Below are 21,214 nucleotides of genomic sequence, written 5' to 3'. Positions count from 1 at the left end.
CTGCCGATTCTCTTGCAAGGGGAAATGAGCACTTGTGTACGGTGGCTGTTTTATACCTATTGCTGCACCACTGTGTCGTTTATTCGGACTTTGAGCGAAATACGCAGTTGAAAATATATGCCTTCCCCTGTATTTGAAGTTCTGCACATTTAATGAATGACTTAAAGCAGGGGTGTCCAAACCTCTCCTGGAGGGCCACTTGCCCTGCGTGTTTTAGATCTCTCCCTGTTCCAACACAGCTGATTCAAATGATCAGTTTGTTATTAAGCAGCTTCAGGAGTTCATAACAAATTGATCATTTGAATCAGCTGTGTTGGAGCAGGGAGAGATCTAAAACAAGCAGGACAAGTGGCCCTCCAGGAGAGGTTTGGACACCCCTGACTTAAAGACACCGTGTCTGTGTAAAACGCCTGTTTATCGTATTATTTTGCCTAGACCTTATATGACGGATGCAACGCGCTTATTCCTCTTGATAAAGCCACTGCAAGCCCGGAGAGAAACTTTGTGTGTGTGCACCCGTGCCTGAAGTATCAGGTGGAACCCTTTTGAGATGCTTTGACATTTCCATGGTAACTTAAAAAAAAAAAGGGGCCTTTGACATGGCCTCGCGTGACCCTTGCACTTAGAGGGGATGTGGGAATTTGCTTCAATAGGTGGGTTATTCTGTATTGTTTAACCTGGAATTGACAGGATATCCCAGAGAAATGGACTGTTTCCTATAGTTCTGTTTGGGTTTCCTCTTCTGGGGCCACCGTGTCACACCAATTTCTTAAGTGTTTTTTTTTCTGTTTTTGGGATGGGGGTTAATTGTTTAATGATTTACATTATTTTATCCAGCGAAGTGACCTTTGACAGCATGTCAGATGAGGTGATGGGGACCGTGGTCTTGTGCTAATCTTGCTGGTGCTCTGCTCCAAAAGCATGAACCTGTGCCAGTTTCAGACTTTGTGAGCTGTCACAAGGCAAAGCACTGATATGGTCGTTTCTGATAAGGAGTAAGTAACCCTCAGCCGCTGCGCATTTTCTGCGAACTGTTCGGACAGGCGATTTAGTGTTTAAATTATGAAGGCCACCGAGGACTGATTTTCAAGATCGCAGTGGAATACTGGCTCTCTCTCTGGGGAAATACTGCGTGTTTTATGTGGGAGGTTTTGTCAGGGCCAGTGGTCACTTGAGTCTTCTGTATGACTGATTTTTTTTTTTTTCTTTTTTTGGTAGCGCCTGTTTTCTTGCATTTAACCGGGCCCAAACTGAGGTTTGTGGTTCTGTCAGATTATGCGTTTGCTCTAATTAAATTGGATGACTGCAAAGAGAGGGAGACGGTTTGCCTGCGGAACAGCTGTAGAATGTTCCTGGGCAAGTAATACATTTCCAGGATTAGCAAATGAGCCACAATAATTAGCATGATCCGTTCTTGGAGTTTCGACTAAAGGCCTGTAATTTCCTCATTTTTTTGCTAGCACTATGTCAACGTTCAGCTGCGTTGTCTGTCGGCCAGTGTGAACGCCTTACAGTGTTTGAATTTTAAGTAAAAAAAAACCTGAGGTGCGGTCGTGGTAATAGAGTCCTCAGTTTGTGTCCTCAGATGCTCGGTGTTCTGTCTGCTCGTTCATTTTTCTGGTCCTGCTGTCGCTGTATAGTGTCGTTCTGTCTGTCAGGACTGGGTTTGATCTGTCAGTCAGGCATGTTTGGCATTGCACTGCTCCCCCGCTCCGTGCCGTGGCTCCCCTCATTCTGTTTCACTGCAGCTCTGTGCCGTAGCAGTGACATTTAGATGTTCTGGGATGAATGGCTTTAAATACCTTTTATTAAAAATAAGGCCCGTGTTCAGTGTTCTCTGCTCTGTGCAGAGTTTCTTAAACTTTGTGTCCCACAGTGACTGAAGACACGGGAGCCCGCATGTGAGAATTGGGGGAAAAAATTGAATATTTTCTTAACTGAAATTTCAAAATGCATCGTAGACTTAAGGCTCAAGTGCTTAGATTAAGATGCATTTGTATAACAAGCAATCAGTTAATTTGTCTGGGGTGTTTTTTTTTTTCTTTAAAGTAAAGATGAAATGAAGAATTGTGCCCATAAATTCCCAATGTAGAGCTAAGGCAGGGCAGTATACTGTAAGCAAATGAGATGTTTAATTTTCCTGAAAAGCCTAATGTGGAAACATGGTAACCCAACTCCTGACCGGAGGAGTAGTATTGTTTATGTGAGAGGTAATGGAGCCTTTGTGCCACATTAATCTGAGGTGACATTCAGCCACACATAGGCTATCATGGACAGCTAAATATAGTCCGCCATGCTATTAAGGAAGGCTACATTTTAATGACATGGCTGTTTGCACACCCTGGAACCTAATGTTTGGCCTCTCTTTTTCGTGCACCGTGAGGCCGGGACGTTTCGCCTGCGTGTGGAGCGCGTTCACTCCACTCGGTTTGCCTCACCGAAACCAAACACCAGACTGGGCAGCGGTGTGGTGTAGCGTTAAGGAGCGGGGCTTGGGACTCAAAGCTTGCAGGTCGAATTCCCCCCAGCGGGGCGCTGCTTAACCCAAATTGCCTCAGTAAAATATTCAGCTGTATAAATGGATGACCTGAAATTGTAAATGGCGTAAGTGGCTCTGGATGAGAGCCTCTGCCAAGTAACTGTAACGTCTGTAATGATATACTGAGGCTCTGGCTTCAGTGTTTCGTTGAAGAGGGATGGCATTGCTCATGCGAGTGTTCTCTGCTGGGCCTCAGGCTGCAGTGCACTCTCAACATTGCAGTGCCATGGGTAACGCGTTCCACTTGTATAACAAGCTTAACCTTGTTGATACACACACAGTTAACGCCTACATATTGTCTGCAGATCACAGATATTGCATTACCCCTCAGTGTCATGACATAAGAGGAGTGCTGACACGTGTAATTTTGCAGCTGAACAACAGGAAGAATATTTAGGAAGTGGTCTGGTTTTCTTTCATTTTCTCGTTCCATTCTGTACGGCGAACTGGGACTCTGTTAAATACGTTGCTTGTTGCATGGAGTTGAACAAGCTGCATCGAGTATAGTGTCAAGATCAACTCGTGGTTACCGTCACGTGAGACCAAGCCAGTTCTGAAACGGAACGCCTGTGCGTTGGGTCAGTTTGACCCGAATGGGCGATGGCGCTGGTGGCGGAGCACAGGCCTGCTGTTGGTTTGCATGCCCGGCTGCCTCTCTGTTGCTGTGAGGTTGGGTGAGCGTGGAGACTGACTGAGCAAACGGTGAACCCGACGCTGTGCCGCTACCAGCGCCGCTCCCGCCATTAATCCTGCCGGACACAAACCCGGCCAGCAGCCTTCAGAAAGGAGTGTCTGCATGGCTGAGAAAGGCGAGGAGGTGAGACTACAGCCTTGCAGCGGTAGTAGGGGTGTGAAGAGTTTGTTTGCTTCGAGGGGGTGGGAGGAGTGTGTGAGTGTGTCTGAGTGTTGCTGTGTGTGTGTGTGTGTCAGGGGGGTGTTCTTTAAAAGGTCAGGGTGGCAGGCTGGGGTGGGTTGCTGTGATTCCCGGCGGGCTGCGGTCCACGCCGGAGTTTTATGTGTCACAGGAAACCAAGCTTTGTGAGCACACCGCCGTCTTCAAAGTGGCCGCATCAAAGATGGTGCTTGTTGTGGTGACGGCGCGCGTCGGCTTTCTCAGATTGAACTTTCAGCTGCTCCCTCCTCAGTTCCGTCTGCAGGCGGGTAAGGCCAGTCGTGCACACAGTTCACCTAAAACACCGTCACTGATTATGTAATCGAAGGCCGTACTCCTAGCTCCAGTTAATTCTGTTTTTCTTTTTTTCTCTCAACAGAAGTCAGAAAAAGCTGTTTGCGTAATCAAAAGGTGGTATTTGTGCATTGTGAAAGGTGCAGGTGGAGTTAGAGTTCTGGCTAAGCATAGAGTCTTCATCCAATAAAACAGTAATGGTTTTTAAATATGGGTCAAATAGATCGATGCACTGCATTTGCCCCAGCCTCTGCTTCAGTCCAAGGTTAACGATCTTGGGACGGCCGAATCTTCGTTTCCTTAGCGGGCTGACAGCGCTGCAGACATCCGCCTGGTCCGTTCCGCTGGCCCTCGGCTGAGCAGGAAAGGTGAGAGGGGAGCAGGGTGCTAACAGAGGGTCTTTAAAGCGGCGGCGACGTGACCCGGCTTTTTTACTTGGGGGTGGGGGGGGGGGCTCGTAGCGTTTAGCTGTGAGGCACTTTGGCTGTCACCACACCCCCACCTCCACCTCCCACATTTACACAGCGTGACACAGGTCAGCCGGAGTGGGGGGTGGGGCGGGGCGGGGCCGGGCTCGGGGGGAGACAGGGGGCGGCTAAAAATAGCGCCGCTGGCAGCTCCGGAGGGGAGGGATCCCTGGGATTGCTGTCCTTCACAGGCGCTGAGTAAGCCTGGCGCGGGGACGGGGTGGGACCGCCGGCCAGCGCCCGGGAGGGTTTCCTTTCATCGGGTCACGTGATGGGCACGCATCCCCCCCCCTCCCCTCCCGGCTACTCCGTGTTTACCTCTCAGCTTCCCTCTGTCCTTTACCCGCGCCCCTTGTTTGTGGGTGTGGATTACTTCTGCAAGCTGAAAATGTCACTGCGCAGAAAGTGTTGGCACTTCAGTCATCCTCACAGGGCAGGGACATGTGCTGAGACAGCTGCGTCTGGAGAATGGAGAGGTGTAGAGTTTGAGCTGGGGGGGGGAGTGGAGCTGGGAGTGTAAGTGGTGGGGATAGGAATTAAGGTGAGAGTTTGAGCTGTGGGGATGGGAGTGGAGCTGGGAGTGTAAAGTGTAGTGAATGAAATGGAGGTGGGGGTGTAAACTGGGTGGATAGGAATGTAGCTGGGAGTGTAAGACGTGGGGAGGGGAATGCTGAGGTGCCGGGAGCAGTGCAGAGTTTGGGTGTGAGTGCCAGGTGGGGAAGAGGGTGGTCAGAGTGAGCTGTAGTGATTGGTGGACTTTTCCTGGCATCGCCTTGTCAGAACCGGGGTGTGCGACTCTGAGGCAGAACAAGGAGTTTTCTTTCTGGGCCTTTCACTGAAACGTGTGAGTATGTCTGAGTGCAGTGATTCCAATATGAATCTTAGCCATAAAACTGGAAATTGGTTAATGATCACGAATGCTCTAAGTTAGAAGTCAGGACCCACTTAAAGGCCATGATCAATAGCATTGATCAGGAAGTGATGTAGAAGTAACCAGCATGAGATTTTGCTCAGTGGTTAAGCACTGACATTGATACTGGCCTGGGTCTTTATTTCAGTTACATTGTTTTATTTTCATTGTTGATATTCCACGCTAAGCGTATTAGTGTATTTCTGCTGCATTTGTGAACGATTGTTGTGGCTTAGTTTTAAAATGCCCCAATAATCTTTACTTATAAGCCAGAGATATTTGATGAGAGCAATGATCTGGCAGCCTGTGCTTTTGACTAAGTGGTTTATGATAGGCACAACCAAACAAGTGCCCTCTCCATTACCTCAGAACAATTACTCAAGTTCAAAGGAAACAGAAAATGTTGACAGTGAGAGGATTAATGTGGAGAATACACCACTTGAGCAGTGAATGAATCTGGGCCTAGCTAGAGGAACAGTGGGGGCTTTATCACTTATCACCATGTGTTAACAGGTCTGTTGTAGGAACAGCAGTAGGACTGGCTGTCACAGCAATACAAGGACTCATGAATGAAGTGGCCTCTTGTGATGTCATGACAAAGTGCAGTAGGTCATGTTCATCAAAGTCTATTCACTGGATCAAGAATGTTATGGTAAGTTTGACACGCCCAATGGGTTACATGTGTACTGTAAAAATACAAAGATAAGAAGCCATAGAAATTAATCCACTTTGATCAGGAACCGTCAGCTTAATGAGGTGGTCGGAATAAAGTGCCTCCTGTCTAAAAGAAAGCCCTGATCTGATAATAAACCAGAAGCTCCCAAAATAGAATTGTGGATTCCATGTTGATATTGATTGCCTGTGAAGGCGTTACGTAAGAATGTCCGGTCTGATTAAGGCTAGCATTTTCCCCTGCAGTAAGGAGTGGGGGCGGACGAGTTATGGAAGCTGCTCCGTCACGACTCCAAATATTTCTCAAAGCAAAAAAAAAAAAAAAAAAATGTATTTCTTTTGAAAATGTTTCCTCAAATGAGAGGAAGACCAGCATTCATTAAGTGCACTGTGAGATTGAGGTGTAACTCCTGCACCCCCCAGCAAGGTAGGAGGTGCATTTAGCCCGTGTTGGATCAGTCCTGAGGAGGGTCCGAAGCGCAGTTTCTCCACAGGTGTCCATTCTCTGCATGGCCATGATATGCTGTAGAGTCACTCAGCGCAAACAAGAACACCTCCAGCACGGTTTCCAATCGCCCTGGACCAAAGTCAGCTTCCGTGTGTCTCCCTGTCCCCTTTCTGGACACCCCTTCACATACGCTCGACATGGTACGTTCCCAGTTGTCCATTCAAAGGAAATTCACCAAATGGAATCCTCCTCATCAAGGATGGTAATTACTGTGTTATACAGTGTGGTGGGGAGGGTGTTCCGCTCCTGGAAGGGGCCAGTGTGCTCAGCTTTGCAGCAGAAGCACTCATCTTCCCAGCAAACTGTGTGTGTGCAGGCCTCTCGCTCAACCCGGCATGTGGATCCTTCCCATCGCCACAGATTGCCTAATTAGATTAAGCCAGAGGCTTTCCTGAGATAATCATTTAGTGAGCGCTTTCCCCTAACGAAGCGGGCCCATGGAGAGCACTTGCACTGAAGGTCATATGCTTTTTAAAGGGGGGTTCGGATCTTTCCTTCCACGGTAGCGACCCTCGCTGTCAACGCCGATGGACGTGCTTCAGGTAGGTGAAAGACGCTATATCGTACCACCCCCCTGCTGTCTCGAGTTCTGTGTGGTGTTGCTGATAGGGATTGAAGTTAAGCTGTTGTGCGAGCGCGTATTACAAGTCCGCAGTAGAATCTTAAACAGAGGCCTGACATTCCTCTTAAATGTATGCTGTGCAGCTTTCAAACCCTGTTTGTGGTTCGCCATTATCATATTAGTGTTTGGCCAGGGATTGCATATTATTAGGTGAGCGCACAAGTGGTGTATGAAAGGTTGAGCCGGTCTGACCTTTCATTCAGCTTTCCCTCAGTCAGTGATCATCTCAGCTATTGGAGGGGACACATCTTCCATTGGTTTAAACCAGTTTAACCCTGCCCAGTAACCACCAGGTTCTGACCCTGCCCCTGCCCAGTAACCACCAGGTTCTGACCCTGCCCAATAACCACCAGGTTCTCACCCTGCCCAGTAACCACCAGGTTCTCACCCTGCCCAATAACCACCAGGTTCTCACCCTGCCCAGGCAAATTTTTCAGAGGTGTTAAAAGGTGTAATTGCTTAGACTTGATTATTCTCATCCCTAATTACTTCCTTCCGCTGTGGTCTCCACCAGGCTGTGGTTCCTGTGTATAACTGTGCATTCTAAGTAGCGCTGTCAGATGAATGTGTATTCTGCTCCCATATCACCTCTCTCAGGCCACTGTGACAATCCTACATCCCAGGAAACACTTTGGAGCACCTCATGTTTTAAATGGACTTGTCACATATTCTCTCTGAGTTGTTCATCAGAAGTGTTTTGTTGGTGTGAGTGTATATGTGTACACGTGCCTGTGTGTGCGTGCGTGCGTTCATGTGGGTGTGTGCAGGTTTGACATGATACAGTTTGCACATGCATTTGTGGTATTTCTGTGGGGTGTCTTTGTGTGGGTATGTATTTGTGCATTCGGCTGGAGGACACCCTCCTCCAGAATGACTGACACTCCCAGATCTGTCAACTTCAGATTATTTGCATTACAGGCATAAAGATTCTCCTCGGTGAACTCACCTCCTCACTCTTTGTCTGCTTCCCAGTCCTTATGGCTTCATATGCTTCACTTTTATAAAGGGAAAACGTTTTACATCATACCCTTCTGCCATAGATCTGCTGTGTGTAGCGGCTGTGTAGTTCACTGTTAGGCAGGTTGACACACTGCCTGTGTCAACCTGCCATGTGCCAATGTTTTGTGGCCATGTCATGTTTGCAGTGCAGTGGGAGCTGAACCTCTTTGTAAATCTCCAGCATTTGTGGTGGAAGGTATGGGTGATGGCCGCGTTTCTTGCATGGATGTATAACGGTGGTGAGGGCCATGGTTCTGCTGGTCGTATACGCGAATGAAAAGGCCAGGATGGAGAGTAGTAAAATGACGTGTCGGTGTGCTGTTTGCTTTTCAGACCTGTGCGTGTGGAATCCCCCGGGGCTGCGTGGAGCGGGAGCCAGCATGAGAGGGTAAGGCCTGCCGCGGGCCCACGGAAATGGCTCTGGGTTGGTCCGGCTCGCACCCCCTGGCCCGGGACGGCGTGCCCCTGCGTTAGGACCTGAGCGGTTTATGGGAGACGGCCGGCCCCCGGCGCTGAGGATCTCTCTGTGTGCGGTCGCCCCCGCCCTGTGACTGAAGCACCGCGAGGAAGAGGGGGACGAGGAAGAGGAGCAGGCATGGCCAAGAACTCGTACAGCGGGGTGAAGAACTCCACGGCGGAGGCCAACCACGATGGAGACTTCGGCTGCTCGCTCAAAGAGCTGCGCTCGCTCATGGAGCTGCGCGCGGCCGAGGGGCTGCAGAAGATGGAGCAGACCTACGGGGGGGTGCAGGGTCTGTGCACCAGGCTGCGGTCCTCACCTGTCGAAGGTAACGGGCCCTCGTGCTGCAAGCGATGCAGGATGCTGAATCCTGCACCTATATGTATGGGTGGCAGTGTCGCATAGCGGTAAGGAGCAGGACTTGCAAGCAAAAGGTTGCTGGTTCGATTCCCTGCTGGGGCGCTGCTGCTGTGCCCTTGGGCAAGGTACTTAACCCAGAATTGCCTCAGTAAATATCTAGCTGTAGAAATGGATGACAAGTAACAGCAGACGCTCTTATTCAGAGCGACTCACAGTTGCCTGTAATGTAATGTATTAGATTGTTTTGTACTTTTGAGGGTTGCACCTTGAGGGCTTCAAGTTGTACTCTGAAGCCAGGCAGAATGGTGTCACTTCAGGCCTTACCACCGTCCAACTCGAACCATAGACCGTAAACTGTTGACCAGAAAAGCTGGTTGCCCCTGCATTTCCTTTCACAGAACCACTCCCAATCACTCTTTCCTACTACCAGGCCCACCCAACTAGGGGCAACTACTAGATATCAAATGTCTTTAACAAGATGTTGGACAATTTATTGCTATGGAAATCATAAAAGTAAAGAGCTACTCTCTGGGGCATTATTATTGCCTTTTGGACTATTCAGAGGGTGTGCAATCTGTCCTGAGATGAACTAGGTAAAATGTGCTCATAGCTTGCTTGAATAATAACACAGCTATTTTCTATCAATGTGCTGGTAACAATGGAATGATGAGCTTTCTAGAAAATACGTGTTTAATGGTTCTACTGCAGGTCTCCAGGAAAAAGACATTATGGAGCGATGTACATACTGTAGTAGAAAACCTCTGTGCTTTGTGAAGCACAGTGGTGAAGGCAACAGGCAGTTAATGTTTGACATTGGAAGTCTTTTCTGGTTTATTGGACAACAAAACTGAAGAGAATGTGATAGTGAAGACCCAAGTGTCCGGGTAACCCCAACTCAGTCGTGTTCAGACAGGTCTTCATTGAAACATGGTCCACACAGGTGTGTGCTTCAGCTGAACCCAGGCTGAGACTGGTGTGTTTTGCTACTAAATTATAGTTCAGACAGGTGCGTTTTAGTGCTGAAACATGATTCAGACATTTGTGTTCTATGACTTAAGCGAGGCCCACACTGGTGTGTTGCAGCAGACGCACAGGCTATCCTGTGCTGTGTTCTAGAACAGTCCAGCCTGCAGTAAATGTAAATGGCAGAGCATCTCTGAACCTGTAGGCCCATGCCTCATTAGCAGTGCTGTTTGGAGAAATGCAGAACACATGTTTACATTTACCTTGCACGAGGGTACAGCAGCAGCGCCCCGGTGGGGAATCAAACCAGCAACCTCTGGGTTACAACCTCTGCTGCTTACCGCTAAACCACACGGCCGCCCCAGTGTTAGTTTTGCTGTGACAGGTGTCTTGGTGCGAAACCCAGCAGATAGTGAGCACCACAAATGATGATGAAAGAAAAAAGGAGTTATTTCACCTTTCTGTTGTTAGGTGCCTCGACAAAAGAAAAAATGATTATGTTCTTAATGACCTAATGTAGAAAAAAAAAAAAACTAAAAGCGTGTGAGTAGCAAAAAAATACTCATATGCTGGCCCAGTAATCACAGCTCTGTTAAACAAGGCTTGGTTAAAAAAAAAAAGATTTTTCATTATTGCATGATCAGGTCACCACAGAGTTTGTGAAAAGGTGTGTAGCGGTGTAGACGCACAGGTTCGCGTGGGGCCGTCGGAGCAGCAGAGGTGGCGTCGGCAGTCCGCCCGCGCCCGGCGCGGGCACTCACGCGGGCACACGCAGCGAGGGCCTCAGACGCGGCAGCTGGGCGCCGGAGCAGACGCGGCGGGGACAGATGGCAGGCTGGCTCTCAGCCGCGTTTCACTCACCGCCACGGAACATTGTGTTTTATGCGGCGGTGCGGGGAGGAGGTGGGGGGGGGGGGGGGGTGCTGTTACACTTCCCATCCATACACAGCCAGGCCTGCGGGCCCCGCCCCTGCGTTTCCACGGGGACAGGGGGACGGGGGGACGGGGGACAGGGGCTGGTCTGCAGTACTCCCTTACCTCCTCATAGACCTTCTGCTTAATCGCTGGCGTGACCTTCGCTGAACTCTGGGGGGGGGGATTTTCAGCCTGATCCCAGATTAAAACGGCACCGTTTCCACAACAGCTCCTGTAATGTTACAGCTCTTACATAGTATAGTGCATGTTCCGTTTCCACCTCCTCCGGTGATGTCAGGACTCTTCCACAGCATGTGCCGATTTTCAGAGCGGGTGTCTCAAAGGAGATTATCATTATCATTATCATTATCATTAGCAGTCTTAGATGCAGCAGTTGAGCTGTCTACAAACAGGCAGTGTTTGATCTGTTAATTAAATGGTGAAGAACCGCACACAGAAACTCCGGAACTCATAGCTCTGCTTACTGGTAACTTCAGGTGTCTTGATATGAGTGCAGAAGTCATCTCCCCCACCCCCACAAATATTATCACATGCAGTAATTTGCCTAAACTCCTAATGTGATGCTGTGGAGAAACACGTGACCCTTTTCTTAACCATCCGCTCTCATGTTCATTCAGGCACCTTGCAGATCAAATGTCCGTATTGGTGCCAGCCAATCACAGGACAGCCTTAGCAGTGTCCAATCAGGAGACATAGTGTAGGGATGCTACTACACCTCACCTCAGCTTCTGGAGAGATGGAGCTTGTATTTCTCTCACAGGAACTTTAACTCGCTTTTGGTCTTTTCTAAACGGTCCATACTGAACAGAAAATGCAGCCTGCTCTGTAGAAATATGCACATTTCCTGTATGGATTGATCTTAGGAATATATGAAATGAAGCAAAATAAAGCAGTGAACTCTGGTTATCCTCTTCACTGTGAAGTGACATCTGAAATATTAGGACAAAAACTGAGGTGGAAATCTTTCCTGTAAACATATACATCAAATAAATTCTAAAAATAATTTAATATAGCAATAATGTGCTCTGATCCACATGTTTTGATATCTATGTTGGCAGACTGAAGACTTGAATGAGAGTTGCCGTTATTGGTATACTGACAGCTAGTCGGGGCAGTCCTTATTACAGTACTTGTATTACAGTGTTGTATTACTTGTACGGTAAATTGGCAAACGTTGGGTCGCAGGCCTTGCTCCTTAGCACCGCACCCTGTGGCCTGCTCCTCCCTCAGACAGAGCTCTGACAGGGAAAGACCAGCACTCTGGGAGCGCCGCGCGCTCGTAACGGCATCACTGTGCATCAGAGAGCGTCAGCGCACTTTATTCAGGGGGATTGGAGATTTAAACCCGCGGCTCGAGGGCTCCATTGTGAGCATTCCCCTGGCTTTGGACCCGCTAATCTGGCGGAGGGCGGGGGCCCCACCCAGCTGCACGCCACTGGCAGCCCGCTTTATGGTTTTGACACGTTTAAACCAGCTAATTCAATTCTGGCATGTGGAGCCGAAAGCGGTCATTCAAGATTACACGGGCTTTGAAAACTGAAAGGGATTTCTAATTGAGAAGTAAGTAGGCTATTTCTCAACTCTTAAAGCAAATCCTTCGCTAATCTTGAGTATCTTATTCCCTTTTTCTGTGGCCGGGGCTGTGCTGAGCCGAGCCGCGCTGGACCCTGGCTGGGCTGAGAAGACTCCTGTGTTTTCAGTGCAGTGCTCTGACTGTAGTACAACACAGGAAAATGCACACCGTCGTAGACATGCGAGCAAGAGAAAAATGTCCACTAATGGAGCTCCCAAACTTTCACTTTGCCAGTACCTGAGCAGGGGGACTAATGTATTTGTATGGCTGTTAATATACTTTCTATTTGTTAGTGGAACAATATGTTTCTGTGATAAATATAAGATTACAGCACTGTAGCTATGAATAGATACATCACTCACCTCTTCTGGGGAGGACACAGGTGGAATTTTGACAGAAATGTTACAAGGAAATTTGGACACTTGTGCAATCTTAGGATGATAACGAGACAAGTCATGCTATTCAGTAGAGCTGGCTTGTTGGCACGGCTGGGATTTTTTGTGACATTTCTGACCGTTTGACCTAACCTGGCAGCGGGAGGGGGGGACCAAGTACACAGGGGTCAGCTTCACTCTGACTCAGGGAAATAACTGTGACAAGTCTGAGTAAGTCTAAACCAAGTTAAAGCATGTCGTTATGGCACGTTCAACAGGTCTGAGCCAATCGGGATGTAAGGATGACCTTTGCAACCGGGTGGAACCAATCAGATGACATACAGATGACATTACCAACTGGGTTGAGCCAATCAGAGGCACGGTGATGGTATAGTACTGCCCTGCTGCCTGTGCCGCGGTTTAGGCCTGAGGCTCTGTGTGGTGCGGGCACCACCTCACAGCACAGGTCACTGACTCAGGGTAGTACATTATTGCCATTTAGCAGACACTCTTATTCAGAACATGCCTTACAATATTAACATGTTATCCATTTGTACTGTTTGGTTATTAACTGAGACTGTGGGTCAAGTACCTTGCCCAAAGGTACAGCAGCAATGCCCCATTGGGGAATTGAATCCGCAACCCTTTGGCGACAACCCCTGCTCCTTACCACTATGCTACACTGCTGCTCTGGGTTAATGTAGGAGGGTCTCTCTCTGACAGCAGAAAGATTCTTTATTTGTCTGTCAGTGCAGCTACTCATTCAGAGATTTCGCTTGTCCTTCTGTGAGGCTGTAGAAAAGGCTTATCGTGCATCATATAGTGTAGAAAGGACTGCCCTTGCAAGTTAGGGTTAACTGGGGATAAGTAATCTATTAGCATATCTCAAAAGGGCAGATAGCTTGTAATTAAATGATTACAGCATACAGTCTGCTTCCCACTGCATTGGAGTCACATAAACACAGTTGTTGGCTGGTTTTTTTTGATGACTGTTTATTTTCCCTAATAGAAAAGCTGTTTGGAAAATGAAGTAGGTTTTTTTTTTGCCATGTGCGTGCTTGTTAGATCTGCTGGGAATCAAAGCGAGCAGCAGACGCGGAGAGTGAACCCGCCTTTGGTCCGGGGGCGAGAGCCGTGCTGTCGGCGTGCTGCCTGCCGAGCCGGAGAGGCAGGCTAATCTCCCCCCCCCCGCCTCAGATTACCGCACCAGTTACACAGCCTGCGTCCCCCCCCAACACACACACACACACACACACACACACACACACACACACACACACACACACACACACACACACACACACACACACACACATACACATACACATACACACACACTCCCCCCTTCCTGTACATCACAGCTTGTGCAATACGAACACGCTGATTCACGCCGGTCCAGACCTCCGTTTGCACAGTCATGATTCCTGAGACGGACTCGTTTCTGCGAGCTGTAACGCTGTAAAATGCTGGGTTTCACCAGGCCTGCTTTCAGCCTGTTTATACACAGCTGCTCTGCCATCTCAGCCCCTCTGATGGTCTGCTTAAAAGGACTCAGACATGTGTCACTGTCAATACGGCACAGCAACCGGTGCATTTCAATGGCGGCAGCTTTGGTAAAGACAGGGGCACTGCCACAGGCTAAATGGCCCGCTGAAATAGGTGGAAATGCAGAGATTTAACGGACGCGGCTTTGCCAGAGATGGGTCGTTTTGACCCTTGGATTGAAACGTTGTGAGCCCGCGGTGCGCCGAAACGCTGGCTCCTTTCCTCTGCTTTGACACTTATGTGAGCACAGCGCCACGCGTCCTCCCCCCTCCCCCGCCCCTCCCACGCCACACGAACTGCTGACCGAACGCCGGGACATGACATCATTATTCACCTCCCTGCATGAGCACCCGCTCCGGCTGGGTCCCCCTCCGTGCTTTTCACACCCCCGGGGGTGTGTCCTCAGCGCCCCCGCCCCCCCCTCCCACGCGGATCTTGCCCATAGGGCTCGGTCCTTGCCCGCCAGCGCCATGTCCCCCCCCCCCCTCCCAAATCCGCACCTGTACCCTCACCACAGGCTCCTGGCTGGGGCAGGCCACTTCTGCTACTGCCTGTCCGATGCCAGGCCAATAAACAGGAGGTCTGTGATAGCAGAGACTGCTGATAGCAGAGACTGCTGATGGCACAGACTGATTGTGGTCAATACTGATGGCAGTAACTAATGGCAGTCTTGATAGCGGGTAGTTTTATTTAGCTAGCTGGCTAAATAAAAAATCTAAATGTGATCTATTAAAAAAAAACTTATCAGCTTCATAGCAGTAAGAATTGCCAGCTTCTTACACTTGTGGATAACATAGCAAGATTGCCAGTTATTGATTGCTTTAGATGTATAGTTTTTCATTTTTCAGGGACTGTTGGTGGCAGAGACTGATATACTGACAGCTGTAAATACTGATAGCAGTAACTGATCAGTCTTGACAGCAGTAGGTAGTTTTGCTTAGCTAGCCAGCTAAAATAAATTGTGCTGTTCGCTTATAATTTGCTCGATAGCAGTAATAATCAGATGGCTTGCCAGCTCATTATACCTCTGGATAACATAGCAAGATTGCCAGCTATTGATTGCTTAGTTCATTTTGCAGGGACTGACAGCCAAAAAATGCATTTATTGATACATTCATGTGCTTTTCACCTCTGACACTTGTGTCAAAGATTTCTGTTGTTGCTAGATGCTGAGGAAAAAGGTCGTCCCAAAGTGCCACAGTAGCTGAAGCTGCTGACCGGGCGGGGTGAGAAAATGTTCCTGGTCAGGGGGCCTCTGGGGAAGGGGCTATGGCAGAGGGGGTATAGCGGGTCACAGCACCAGAGCTGGTCTTTAATAGATGCTGCTTTCTATTTGGTTGTTTTTGTGTTACTGTTAAAACATCGTTTTTGTTGTTGGCATTTAGTAGATGCTCTTGTCCACAGCGACTTACATAGGTTACAGTTTTTTTTTTTTTTTTTTTTTTTTTAACGTTACCCATTTATACAGCTGGATATTTAGTGAGTGACACAAATGGGTAGAGTAGGGAGAGGAGGGAAGGAGGGAGAGAGGGGCTGTTATCTGTGGCGGAGCAGCTGATGTGTTTAGTGTGGCCCAATGGCTCTTTTTTTGCTTTGTAAGAGTGTGCTCCATGTGTAGAGTGACGAAGCGGACCCTGCGCAGTGCTAGCACAGATCCTTAATACACAGATCTGTTCAGAACACCATGCTCTACATCGAAAACGATCTCTAGCGTTCTTGAAGCTGCAGGCATTCTTATTTTCTGGCTGGTTAAGAACATACTTAAGGGGTCTGGTCTAAACCAGATTTCCCATGAAATTGCAGAGGAACACAGACAGGATAGAAACCCCCTGCTAGAAACTGGCATCCCCTAGACAGAGGACAAACAAATATCTGTTCACAATAGTATATCTGCAATGCTAGGCTTTTATGAGGGCAATACTCGGGCTGCGTTAGCCTGCTAGTCCCACTAACACCCAATAGTGTGTGTCACCATTGGGAACACGGATGTCTGGCACAATTAAGACAAGACATTCAGCTTTCTTTCGCAGTCCTCTGAACCTTTGGTCTTATTCTCTTAAAGCATTTGAGTTTTCAGGAGTTTTTTTTCCCCCCACTTCCCCAGAATTGTCGGTTGAAAATGAAGCAGGGCACAGTTCCACGGCCCGGTCGCTGACCTGGTTTGCTTCATTGTGCGGATTAGGATTTTATTCACAGAAGTCGGGATTTAGACAAACCCAAATTTCAATAAGGGTTTCTGTGCACAGCTGGCTCTCAGAGAGTCTCTCTGAGTGGCTTATGTTTTAATTGTGAATGTAAAAATGTAGGCTTTGTATGGAGGCCAGCACTAACGTGATCTTTTTTTTTTGTCTTTCAGGTTTAAGTGGACACCCTGCAGACATCGGCAAAAGGAAAGAAGTGTTTGGACAGAACTTTATACCTCCGAAAAAGCCAAAAACCTTCCTCCAGTTAGTGTGGGAAGCGTTGCAGGACGTAACACTGATTATTCTTGAAGTGGCAGCCATAGTCTCTTTAGGCCTTTCCTTTTATAAACCTCCAGATGCTGAAAGAGAGCGTAAGTACCGTGTCAACAACTTTTCACGCCTAACATATGAAACGCGAGCCAATTTGACTGATTAAACCTGCAGGGCCTGGCTTTGGGGGAGTGTTAGAGGGAAGTGGATTGTCGTAGGAAGGAGCTTGTTAAACGCACTCACACCTAGTCGTTTTGCTGCAGTGGCTTTTTCCTCTCTTGTGCTGGCTGACAGACTTTCAGTTCATTAAGAATGAATGTTTGTATTTTTCCCTCTGTGTTGGCTGACAGCCATTTCATTACATGCAGACTGTCAGTTGTGTGTGAGGTACAGCTGTAGGAGTCTGTGCTGACTGTAAGGTATATGTGGGACATGGTCTCTGCTGGTCCTGAGAGAGAGACATTTGCCCAGTCAGATCCCTGTTTATGGAGGTGTGTCTCCTAAGGGTTGAGGACGTATGTGGGACTCAGCTTTAGGAGTCTGTGCTGACTGTAAGGTATATGCAGGACACAGCTGTAGGAGCCTGTGCTGACTGTAAGGTATATGCAGGACACAGCTGTAGGAGCCTGTGCTGACTGTAAGGTATATGCAGGACACAGCTGTAGGAGTCTGTGCTGACTCTCCACTGCTGTCCCACACAGACTGCGGCAATGCGGCGGGGGGCGTGGAGGACGAGGGGGAGGCGGAGGCGGGCTGGATCGAGGGCGCCGCCATCCTCCTGTCAGTCATCTGCGTGGTGCTGGTGACGGCCTTCAACGACTGGAGCAAGGAGAAGCAGTTCAGGGGGCTGCAGAGCCGCATCGAGCAGGAGCAGAAGTTCACCGTGGTGCGGGGCGGCCAGGTCATCCAGATCCCCGTCACCGACATCGTCGTCGGGGACATCGCACAGATCAAATACGGTAAAAAAGATGAAAGCGAAACCAAACTCTCTACAGTGCAGATTGAAAGGGGGGTAGGGCAGCAGTGTGGTGTGGTAAGGAGCAGGGCTCTTAACCAAAAGGTTGCTGGTTCAATTTCCTGCTGGGACACTGCTGTTGTACCCTTGGGCAAGCTACCTAACCCATAATTGCCTCAGTAAATATCCAGCTGTATAAATGGATAACATGTAAGAACTGTAACCTATGTAAGTCACTCAGGATAAGATCATCTGCTAAATGACGAATGCTCAGTTTTTCTCAACCTAAGTATCTCACTACATCCACTCCCTTCATAGCTTAGTGAGTAGTTTCAGAGATTTCTCTGTGCATAATTTTTAATACTCCAATTTAGAGTTCAGAGTCTTTTTTGGTGTCAAAGGTGAAGTGACACAATGGGATGAAAGGTGGCATCAGTATTTGCTATCAATGAGGACAGTAACCGGACGAGTGGTAAGCCAGGCGATGTAATTATTTGCATGTAATTGTTAGGAAACTGCCTTTGAAGATACAAATCATTCACGCATCAAACTGAGCTATATGGCTGCCTTGTTGAATGTGTAATCCGTGACTCTCATGGCAGCTATGACCGTCGGCGTATTATGAATGAACTGTGATCAAAAACGGCCTTGATCCATATTTTGGTGACAGTGACACTGGTTCCTTTGCTGCAGTAGTGACTTAAAATTTCTCAAACAAACCCTTTGTTGATGTTTATCTGATGTAGTTGTAGTTTTTGATGGCACAACACATCATGTAAAAAATATGAGGGGAAAAGTGTGGAACTCAATTCATGAGTAGGAAGTGACCCTGCCATGCCCAAAGGTCTGTATGTGTCATTTAGCAGTTGCGATTATATGTACTGAATGTACTTAATGCCTCTACAGTGAATGTGGTTAAGGTGGTTTCCTCATTGGATTGACACTAAGGCACCTGTTAGCAAGGAATTCCAGGGCTCTGACAGTCTGAAGTCATCTTTATTCCAACCCTTATCAAAATCAGAAACTGTAACTGGTTTCCTAACATTGCCCCCTTGAGGGCGGCCATGCAAAACACAGTCCCATAAAAAGAGCCATTTATGTAAAATACACATGGAAAATTACATTTGACCATATTGATGGTTAATTTCTTTGGCTCAGCGGTTTCAATGATTGAGGCCAACCTGTTCCATATAATACAGCAGTAACTTGTACTCCTGCAGATTTCACATTTTTTCCAGCAACTTTGCCTGTTTAACCACATTGTATTGTGTGAAAATGTGAGAGGTTGAGGCATAAGCATGTGTCTGTGTGTCTGTCTGTCCGTTAGGTGACCTCCTGCCCGCAGATGGCATCCTCATACAAGGGAACGATCTCAAAATCGACGAGAGCTCTCTGACAGGGGAGTCGGACCACGTCAAGAAGGCGCTGGATAAAGACCCCATGCTGCTGTCAGGTCTGATGCCGTAGTGTCTCGTTTTATACCATTTATACCTGGGGCCTAAGAAGGTTCCCAACCTGTGTACGGTGTCTTTGATAATCATGTTCCTCTGTGGTAGAGCGTCCCTCAGAAAGCCTTAATAAGTAATGCCCTGACAGATGGTGTAGCTGAATACTGTGTCATGCTCAGAAGAGCAGTCTCTTCATTTACAGTGTATGTTTTTTATAATGAGTATTTCACTTTATTGAGTTCCTCTCCCCAGTGCAGCCTGATGGCCTGAGCACATACCCAGGTTTCACTGTGAGCTTGGCATTGTCAGGGACCAATCAGAGGAAAGTGGTCACGGGGGGCGGGGTTTCAGAGTTGATCCCTGGTGGACAGGGGTTCCTCCTGCTTTGTGGAACTACCTGGTCCTGAGATAGACATATGGCCAGTCAGGTCGCTGTTCATGGAGGTGTGAGGATTTAAGCACCGCTACTTGGGCATACTGCCAGGACTCACCGACTCCGTTACTGACTCAGGCTGGCTGGCTGTAAGAGTGCTGGCTGATGCACCACACATCAAACAGGCGAGGCCAGGCAAATTTACACAAAAAAATCAAAAAATTTATCTAAAAAATACAAAACAAAGAAACCATACAGAGAACCCAAACAACAAACTGCTCTCAAATAAGTGTTCCACCTGCTGTCTGTAATGCCTGCTGTATTTAATACCTCATGGCAGGTGTGGCTTGTTGACCAATTGCTGGTTTAATACCGTTTTGATGAGTTACAGGTGACAGTTTCAGGTGGAAGTTCTCCTTCACTCTTGCCCCTCTCTCACTCAGCCTTACTGAGAGGGGAAAGCTGGTAGAGCCATAAGGTAGCTTTGTGGCCTCTGCCTACAGTATTCACACGAAGCACGTCACATTAAGAGGGTGATGTTTAATGCTGAGAGCAGGTTAGTCTGCCCATCTGGGCTCCTCACTTTGCGTCCTAGTGTTGGGGTGGGATTTACCTTTCATTAAAGTCCTCAGTGCTGTCTTGAGGTGACAGAGGAAGACAGATGTGGGTGAGGAAAAAGGCAGCCTCTAGTCATGGCCTGCTCATTGCAGTGCAGAAGCATGGCAGAGTGTCTCACTCCTCCGTCGTATCCCAGGTACCCATGTGATGGAGGGCTCGGGGAAGATGGTCGTCACGGCCGTCGGGGTGAACTCCCAGACCGGCATCATCTTCACCCTGCTGGGGGCGGGAGGCGAGGACGATGAGGAGGACGAGGAGAAGGAGGAGAAGAGGAGGAAGAAGGAGGAGAAGAAGAAAAAGAAAAGTACGTAGAAGCCCGCAGACTGTCAGCTGACCTCAGCTTAGTCGAGCCAGCAGTGGAGACTTTCCCCATTTTAGCAGTAGCATTAGTAGTCTCTGGTTAAGTTTCCAGATCCTGTTTTCAGTGGTTTTGATTGCAGTGCAGCCGACAGAGAAAGAGATTAGCAGTACATTATGAAAGCACCGGGGAGAAGTGAGTTTGGCCAGCAGCCACATTCACACAATGGAGAGGAAGTCTGCTCTATAGACCATTGCATAAATGATGCTAACAGTTTTTATATCAGGGGTATTTCCAGCACCTGACACTTCACAGGCTCCTGTGAGAAAACGAATGGATGCTGATTGCTGCTGGCCAGTGAGTGAAATGCTAGTAAAAATGTGACCCTGGTGGGCAGTTGTGGAGGGATGAGTCATGTACAGTAGTTGAAAAGCATTCAAGCAGCTGGCTTCACAGGCTTCAAACTGGAGGGAAATGCTTTCTGGGGGAGGTAGAGGGAGGTTATGGGGGGTTAGTATCGGATCTGTGTTGGCTACTTGCTGAGGTTGAACTGGGCTCTGTCTCTTGGAAGCGGCCATGTGGATAGCCATTTTCAGCCAGTGGACCTGAAGTGGTGTATCCAGTCTTGGTACACTTCACGCAGAGTGGAATTCCAGCCATGACAGAAGTCAGTCGCTGCTGTCTGACAGATACGGCTGTTAAGTTTGTGTCCTGTCCACAGCATTGTCCGAACGCGTACGAGAGTGCGGGTTAGAGGGAGATTATGTTTAAATGGATCATGGCAGCAGCGGTTCTGTCTGAAATTTTGAAAGAATAATCGCTTCAAACAGGATGGATGAAAGGGAATTCATTTAATGAAGGAGATGGAGAGTTACGCCATTGCTGCAGCACGAAGCTGTGTCTAGTGGTCCTATCCGCTGTGTTGGCGTTGTGCAGGCCAAGTGGCCATCGTCAC

At 48.3% G+C, this 21,214-nt stretch overlaps 1 protein-coding gene across 5 annotated transcripts in view; it reads left to right on the top strand.

Moving 5' to 3' along the window:
* Nucleotides 1-21,214, top strand: part of LOC118772205 (plasma membrane calcium-transporting ATPase 1-like) — a 38,517-nt gene that overhangs the window by 2,039 nt on the left and 15,264 nt on the right. For all 5 annotated transcript variants that reach the window (XM_036520511.1, XM_036520508.1, XM_036520509.1 and 2 more), the window contains exons 2-6: nt 8,237-8,691; nt 16,471-16,668; nt 17,269-17,526; nt 18,850-18,975; nt 20,098-20,265. In XM_036520511.1, coding sequence (XP_036376404.1) covers nt 8,499-8,691; nt 16,471-16,668; nt 17,269-17,526; nt 18,850-18,975; nt 20,098-20,265 — 943 coding nt within the window. In that variant the 5' untranslated portion in view covers nt 8,237-8,498. The remainder of the gene's footprint in view (nt 1-8,236; nt 8,692-16,470; nt 16,669-17,268; nt 17,527-18,849; nt 18,976-20,097; nt 20,266-21,214) is intronic.

The sequence above is a fragment of the Megalops cyprinoides genome, chromosome 25, assembly GCF_013368585.1.
Source record: "Megalops cyprinoides isolate fMegCyp1 chromosome 25, fMegCyp1.pri, whole genome shotgun sequence".
Classification (NCBI taxonomy): Eukaryota; Metazoa; Chordata; class Actinopteri; order Elopiformes; family Megalopidae; genus Megalops; species Megalops cyprinoides.
Note: the sequence above shows the minus strand (reverse complement) of the source record. Positions and strands in the feature narration are given on the sequence as shown.